The sequence below is a fragment of the Coffea eugenioides genome, unplaced genomic scaffold (assembly GCF_003713205.1).
Source record: "Coffea eugenioides isolate CCC68of unplaced genomic scaffold, Ceug_1.0 ScVebR1_3388;HRSCAF=4594, whole genome shotgun sequence".
In the NCBI taxonomy this organism is placed as follows: domain Eukaryota; kingdom Viridiplantae; phylum Streptophyta; class Magnoliopsida; order Gentianales; family Rubiaceae; genus Coffea; species Coffea eugenioides.
In genome coordinates, this window is record NW_020863960.1 from 1 (window position 1) to 8,182 (window position 8,182).

An 8,182-nucleotide genomic window follows, 5' to 3' on the forward strand; every position below is an offset into this window, starting at 1 on the left:
CGGAGGTGCTTACCTCCTCAGAGAAGCAAATAGCTTATCACACTTGTGTTGCACTACGACAATATGTTAGGGCGCATCTTATTTTACTTGTGGATTCAATTCGCCCTAATAAGAACATGCGCAGTGCTGCTCGAAGTATTCCAAGTACTAGGGCGGTGTACAAGCCCCTTGATATTAGTAATGAGGCCTTGGATGCTGTATTTCGGCAGATACAGAAGGATCGGAAACTTGGTCCTGCATTAGTGAGGGCCAGATGGCCTGTTGTGGACAAGTTCTTAAGTGCTAATGGGCATATTACCATGTTGGAACTGTGTCAGGTATATCAGTCAGTCCTTCAATTTCTATTGGTTCTTTTTCATTTTACTTAATTCTGCAGAAAATATTTGCTTATTTTGTAGGCTCCACCTGTTGAGCGGTACTTACATGACTTGCTTCAGTATGCCTTGGGTGTTCTGCACATCGTCACTTTAGTACCATATAGCCGTAAACTTATAGTAAATGCCACCCTAAGTAACAATCGTGTTGGTATAGCTGTTATCCTGGATGCAGCCAATGGCGCTGGTTATGTTGAGCCTGAGGTAAACATTTCTGCACATTCTTCTTCCCTCTCACCCCTGGCTTCGGTTTATGCTGGATAGAATTATATGCATTTATCTTGGTTGCATTGTTTCTAATGGAAGTTCACATGGGAACACCATGATCTCATCATGCAGATTATTCAAGCAGCACTTAATGTCCTTGTCAATCTTGTGTGCCCACCTCCTTCAATCAGCAATAAACCATCAGCTGCTACACAAGGACATCAGTCTGCACCTGTCCAATCTTTAAATGGTCCGGAGACCAGAGACAGGAACTTGGAACGAAGTATTCTTGATCGAGCTCTAAGTGTGGCTAGTCAGAATGAACCTCGTGACCGGAGTGGGGAATCTACCTTGGTTGATCGAGGTTCCACTGCCATGGTAGGTACTTCGTCTGGGAGTAATACTTCTCAAGTCCCAGTTCCTACTGTAGCTTCAGGATTAGTGGGAGATCGTAGAATTTCCCTCGGTGCTGGATCTGGGTGTGCTGGCCTTGCTGCTCAACTTGAACAAGGATATCGGCTAACCAGAGAGGCTGTTCGTGCCAATAATGGTATCAAGGTTCTTCTTCAGCTCCTCCAACCACGGATAGTTACCCCTCCTGGTGCCCTTGACTGTCTACGTGCTCTTGCGTGCAGAGTGCTGCTTGGTTTGGCTAGAGATGATACAATTGCACACATACTAACAAAGCTTCAGGTAGCTTTATTTCGTATTTTGAGTTGTTATCTGAAGCTATTCTTTTAATCTTTATCCTTCTTTATACAAGATAAAGTTGCCTTGTGAATGAAGTCAAAATCAGTCATATTATTTTTTCCCTATGTAGTAAAGCTTAGTGCTTGCCATTTATATCTTCGTGATTTTGTCCACTGTTTTTTAAAATGCCAATGTAAATTGGGAATGAAGTCCTAACATTTTTTTTAATCTTTTGTTGATTTTTATTTGGTATATATGTTAGCATTTCATTTGAAGTGTGCCTTATGCTTATTGAATTGTGCAAATTTGCATTTGCAATGGACACATCGTCCTACTTACTGGTGGATATTTGAGATTGGTTGTCTCTGTGCATTGGTTTTTATGGTACGAATTCACCTTCTTGGTGCTTGTGATTCTCCTTTTTTATTTTTTTGATGAAAGGAGCTTACTGAGTTGTCAGGGTATGGCATATATTTGCTTCTCAAACTGGCTGTTGTTACATAAAGAGGAGTATCTGGGTAGCATCTGATAATTAGATTCTTTTTATTTTATGTTTGATGCTAATAATGCAGATTCTGTAGGTTTCTTTTAAGAGTCAGCATAAGGTAATTGATTTTTGAGATTTCGTGTTTACTGTCCAATTTCATAGTATTGTCGCATCAACATCAAAGTAGAAAATTGTGGCCTCTCACGTGATTAACCTTCTGAGTTATTTGTTTTCTATTATGTATTAAACTTCTTTCACCCGAGGTGAATGGCTTGATACTTGGCAATGCTTTTCCATGAAGTGAAATTATCTTTTATCCTTATGCCCTGCTTTAGAATTAAGTTTTGAATTTTGGCCATAGGTTTTGGCTTTTTCTTGGTTTTTGCTGCTTTTTAGGTGCATTCGAACGGTTTTGAAAGTTAAATGAGCCTTTGGTCCATAGATGGTCCATATTTGGTCCGTAATCTATGAAACTGAAAAAGTATGATTGACACATGTTCAGGGCTTGGATCTGTTGCAATTGGATTAAGAACATACCTCAAGCCTAAACTTAAATATCAAAATTGGGGAAGTTTGAAATCACAAATTTACTAATTATGTGGGGTTTTGTAGCTTCTCTTAGTGCCTGCATCCTATTTCCTCGTTTCTTTTTTTTCACCTTTTCATGAATGTCATCGTGCAAATTCAAAATTTCCTTCTTGCATTTGTCATTTCAGAACCCTGTTTGCATGGTTTTGTTGCATAGTTTCCTTTCCTGCTCCTTTTTGCACTCAATGTGCTTTGGTACTGTGAGCGCCTTTGTGTGACATTGATATAACATTCTTGTGGTGTTGAGAAAGAAAACAATGTCTTTGGCATAAAGTAGGTGAAATTTCTATAAATGAATGCTCTCTCTCTTTTTTTTTTTGGAGCACTGTTTTCTTATTAGAAGCAAAGTCTAGACTGGGTAGTTGAGTTGTTTCTCAAGAGATTTCGGTGAGAAGTGCTTATAAATGCAGATAGTATGCCATAACACCCTCTACTCCCTTGCAGCCTCTTTTCCCTGCCGTTGTTTTTCACTCTTGCTTATGTGAAAACAAATTGGTTGGTTGTTGTCCCTTCAACTTTGATAGACAAGTTTTAATGCCACAATGAGCTTGGTGACTTTAAACAGGGTTTCAAACTCCATTTTTATGCTAGGGACTTGGTTTTGATGAGGTATTTGACGGTTGGCTTTGCAACCCTATCCCTAAGTATGCAATCCAACAAATGAAAATTCTCCAAAGTAGATAAACATCATTTGAAATCTGTTTTAAACTCTTTCAATGATATTGATTGTGAAACTTAGCTATTTGGGTGCGAGATTAGTAGATTACTTCTATGATGTCTAATTTTCAACTTGTATTTCAGGTTGGAAGAAAACTTTCAGAACTTATTCGTGATTCAGGGAATCAGGCCCCTGGTAGTGAGCAAAGTAGGTGGCAGGTGGAGCTTTCACAGGTGGCTATTGAGTTGATTGGGGTAAGCATTAAAAATACTCTCCATGAGGAAGTAATACCAAATGCTGCTATGTAACCCCCCCCCCCCCTTCCCAAAAAAAAATATAAAAGGGAAAAAAAGGGGCTGAAGTGACAATGGTACGAAGCTTACGCATGTAGGAATGAAACTCGTGCATGCATTTAGTGAAGAAACTTCACCTTGCACATTTCATGATGCTAGTAGACAATTCAGTTCCGCGACAGTGTTTTAGTCGTCCATTTGTTTAAAAATGGAATATGCTTGCTCAGATAGCATGTGGATCAAAGCTTTAAATGAATGTCCCATGTGCGTTAAGACCTGTAGCGTATAGAGAAAACAGTATCCTTGAAAGATTTGGGCCATGGTGGATCAGCTTGTACGTATTTTCCAATCGATGTACACATGAATGTGTAATTATTTCTTAAGAACAAAGCTTTTTAGTTTTTCGCACTGCTGGTAAATGATGTACTTTGGTAATTTTGATAGTACTTTAACTGGATATATAACTTTAAGACTTTGATTGCATGCCTTTTGAGGGGCCTGTTGCCATTCAACTTTATTGATTCTCTTATATACAATTTAATGAGCATTAGAAAACTGGTTTCCATGTGATAAGGGTGATTCAAAATTGTTGCCATAAGTGCCTGGTAGTGGCTTAGAAAAACCTTCTGGATTATAAGCTCTCCTGATTGAAGGGTTCTGCCATGTCATAAAATAAAATTGTTTACCCTTTGTTCTATTGAGAATGTAGAAAGGGATCGCCCTTCATGGTATGCTCCATGATATCATATTTGCGAATTAAACTGCTTTTTAACCTTTGGTAGTCTTCTTGCAAGCTTGGGTCTCTTTTTATGCCATACTTGGTACATATTATTGTTTATGAAATGACAGTTGAACAGGATTAAGAAGATATTGTAGAGCTGGATTTGTTCTTTGTACATGGTAGATATGTTATGTGAAGCATTGCTGTGTCCTGTAGGTTGTAACAAATTCTGGCCGTGCAAATGCATTAGCAGCAACTGATGCTGCTACTCCTACATTGAGGCGCATAGAGAGAGCTGCTATAGCTGCTGCTACGCCAATTACATACCATTCCAGGTAGCTGACCTGGCTCTTATCCAAGAAGTACTTTTTGTAGATGAGTGTTAATTCTTTTTTCTTCTTCTTGTTTGTTTTTATCATGCAACTTTTGAATTCTTAATTACAGGGAACTATTGCTTCTTATACACGAACACCTACAGGCATCTGGTTTGGCAGAAACAGCAGCTGTACTTCTAAAAGAGGCTCAGTTGACACCTTTACCATCTTTGGCCACACCAGCATCCCTGGTTCATCAGGCATCTGTGCAGGAATCTTCATCTATTCTGACTCAATGGCCATCTGCTAGAGTTCATTGTGGATTTATGTCGGATAAACTAAAACTGACATATCGGGAAGAGCATTTGGGCTTGAAAACTGATTCAGCTGTTTCCTGTTTGAAAAAGAGGCCTACGACTTTATCTTCTCCACATGGTCTTCACTCTAAAGCTCAGGTTTCTGCTGAGGACTCCCCAATATTGTCGAGTGCCAAAATTAACTTGACTTCTAAAAGATCATCTACAGCTGTAAGTGCTCCTGGAACTCCATCTGTGTCTGCTGTTAAGTCCAGTGGGGATGTCGATATCCAGTGTAAAACTCCAATTGTATTACCAATGAAACGTAAGTTGACAGACTTGAAGGAATCTGGGTTAATGTCACCCGGAAAACGACTTAATACAGGTGATTATGCATTACGGTCTCCAATTTGTATTACATCTGGCATGCTTCGCAAAAGCAGCCAACTGACTGATGGAACAATGTTTTCACCAACTAGTTCTTCTTTAAAAGATCATGGCAGATCATTGCCAAATTGTGGACCGGCTGAAGGGGATGAAAGCCAGTTTAGTGGTGCTCAATTTAGGCAAATGGTTCCTACAACCCAGTATGGACTTACAAATGAGCCCCAACCATCCAGCTTGGAACGGTTAACCCTTGATTCTCTTGTTGTTCAGTATCTAAAACATCAACATCGGCAGTGTCCGGCTCCTATTACCACATTGCCCCCTCTCTCTCTCCTACATCCTCACATGTGCCCAGAACCAAGACGAAGCCTTGACGCCCCCTCAAATATGACGGCCCGCCTTAGTATGCGTGAGTTTCGAAGTATGTATGGTGGCATTCACGGAAGCCGTAGAGATCGTCAGTTTGTTTATAGTAGATTCAGGCCATGGCGAACCTGCCGCGATGATGCTGGTGCCCTTTTGACTTGCGTTACTTTCCTTGGAGACTCTTCGCAAATTGCTGTCGGAAGCCATTCTGGGGAACTCAAAATATTTGACACCAACAGCAATTGTGTGCTTGATAGCTGCCCTAGTCACCAGTATCCTTTGACGCTTGCCCAGTCATATATATCTGGAGATACTCAGTTGATTCTTTCCTCCAGTGCCCATGATGTGCGGTTATGGGATGTATCTTCAGTTTCAGCTGGGCCCAAGCATTCATTCGAAGGATGTAAAGCTGCGAGGTTTAGCAATTCAGGAACTGCTTTTGCTGCTTTATCAACAGAATCATCCCATCGGGAGATTCTCTTGTATGATATTCAGACCAGCCAATTGGATCTAAAGCTTACGGATACGTCAAACAATCCATCAGGTCGAGGTCATTTGTATTCTCTTATTCACTTTAGCCCATCAGATACCATGCTTCTCTGGAATGGGGTCCTATGGGATCGCCGAGGTTCTGGCCCAGTGCATCGCTTTGATCAGTTTTCTGATTATGGTGGGGGTGGCTTCCATCCTGCTGGGAATGAGGTATCTGACTACCTTCTTGACTAGCTCTAATTTAGAGATAAATTAGTCAGTAGCCATACACCCATATGATTGAGATAGTAGCTTTTCTCTTTCCTTAGGTGTCAATCTTCAATTGTTTTTTTATTCTGTGAATATGCACATATTCCTGTTTTTATCTAGAAGAATGTGGAAGTGTATATGCTGAGATTGCTTTATCTGCATTTTTGTTCCTTTACTTTTTTCTTATTGTTTGATGATTATTTAACAGGTGATCATAAATTCTGAAGTCTGGGATCTCCGGAACTTCAGGCTTCTCCGAAGTGTGCCATCCTTAGACCAAACAGTGATAACTTTTAATGCTAGTGGGGATGTGATTTATGCAATTCTAAGGAGAAATCTCGAGGATGTTACTTCAGCATTTCAAACTCGCCGTGTTAAACATCCTCTCTTTGCTGCTTTTCGAACTGTGGATGCTGTTAATTACTCCGACATTGCTACAATTCCTGTTGATCGCTGTGTTCTTGACTTTGCTACAGAGCCAACCGATTCTTTTGTTGGGTTGGTTACAATGGATGACCAGGATGAGATGTATTCCTCTGCTAGGGTATATGAAATTGGTCGTCGGAAGCCAACTGATGATGATTCTGATCCAGATGATGCTGAGAGTGAAGATGAAGACGATGATGTGGATGAGGATGAGGATGAGATATTGGGACCAGATATTGACGAGGATGGTGATAGTGATGCAGATGATATGAGCAATGATGATGAGAGCGTGAGTGAACTCGAGGATGATGAGGAAGAAGACGGTGATTTTATAATGGATGATGGGGACTTTGAAGGTGCAGCTGGGATATTGGAGATTGTGGCCGAAGGTGACGAGGAGGATGATGATAGTGAGGTGCTTGAATCTCTAAGTAGCGGGGATGAAGAGGATATGTTGTGATTAGAGTGGTAAGAAGATTAGTGGGAGGGGTCAGAGTAGGTGCATGCTCCTAAATGAGCAAATTTTTGTACACTATTTGATAATTAAACTTTTACGCAGAATCTTGTAATCATCTTTTAAATGGATTTTCCTTTTTGTCTTTTAGGGTTTAGAGATTAAATAGGGGAAGTTAGAGATGATTATGTTGGGGAATGTTCAAATTTTGCGTTGTTAGCTCTGATTTTCTTATTAAACTCAAAGTTAGCTAAGGACAACTGTTGATATGTTTCCAAGTGAGTTTTTAATAAACGATCATCTTTGCTCAATGCAACTACTCAAGCGTGCATGTGTGCATGAACCATTCATTTATGAATGCTCATATTTGCTTCAATTAACTATGTTTATCAACAGCCTGCATCATAGATGTCTCAGATGTGTTGTCCAGCTGAACTGCCGACGACATTGGATTCGTAATTGAAAGATGAAAGAGTTAAAGAGTTTGTTTGATTAGAATTCTCAGATGTAATCACCAGCTGAAGGCATTGGATCCGTAACTGGAAAACGAATTGATGAAGAATTCTCAGATGTGTTCAGTTCAGATCCGTATGAAGACATGAACCCTAGGTGGAACGAGAAAAAGAAGGAAAAAATGTAAATAACGTGATCTACAATTCTAAGATAGATATGTTGTCATTGGTGTGTATATACTAGGTGAAACCAGGATGCGTACGAGCATGTATAACAATTTTAGTTAGAGAACAGATACATAATGAATCCATAACAATCATTTATATATAACTATCAAGCCATTTTAGTAGTGATTACACACCTTCCAGAATTAGGTCCTAAGTAGAGATAAATTAGCATGCTAATTGTCTACTTAAAAGTTTATTATAGTTAAATAATATCATATATTAAAATCCATTAACTTCTAATGATAGAGAGAATGCTAATGGACTCTAATATGATGGCAAAAGATAGCAACCTAGCAATTCAATAATACATATGATACACAAAAGTGGATATGTAGTTGTATAGCCTGCTTCACATTGCAGAATCACGCTGTTTCTTGAGGGGGCTAATATCATAAGATTTCGGAGAGAATGGTTTGTTGTCTTTGATGGGGCTTTTCTCAGCAATCAAGGGAACACCACCTCAACTGTTGTCTTCCCAGCTGAAGGTGCATTAACTTTGG

General features: G+C 39.7%; 1 protein-coding gene across 1 annotated transcript; it reads left to right on the top strand.

Annotated features, from left to right (window-relative positions):
* Nucleotides 1-5: 5 nt before the first annotated feature.
* On the top strand, nt 6-7,313 carry LOC113757877 (DDB1- and CUL4-associated factor homolog 1-like; the record flags this gene model as incomplete). Its single annotated transcript, XM_027300956.1, has 7 exons — nt 6-317; nt 399-578; nt 714-1,274; nt 3,148-3,258; nt 4,235-4,353; nt 4,463-6,083; nt 6,331-7,313. Coding segments are annotated over 7 exons (3,582 nt in total), but the record flags the coding sequence as incomplete, so codon positions are not given.
* Nucleotides 7,314-8,182: the final 869 nt, after the last annotated feature.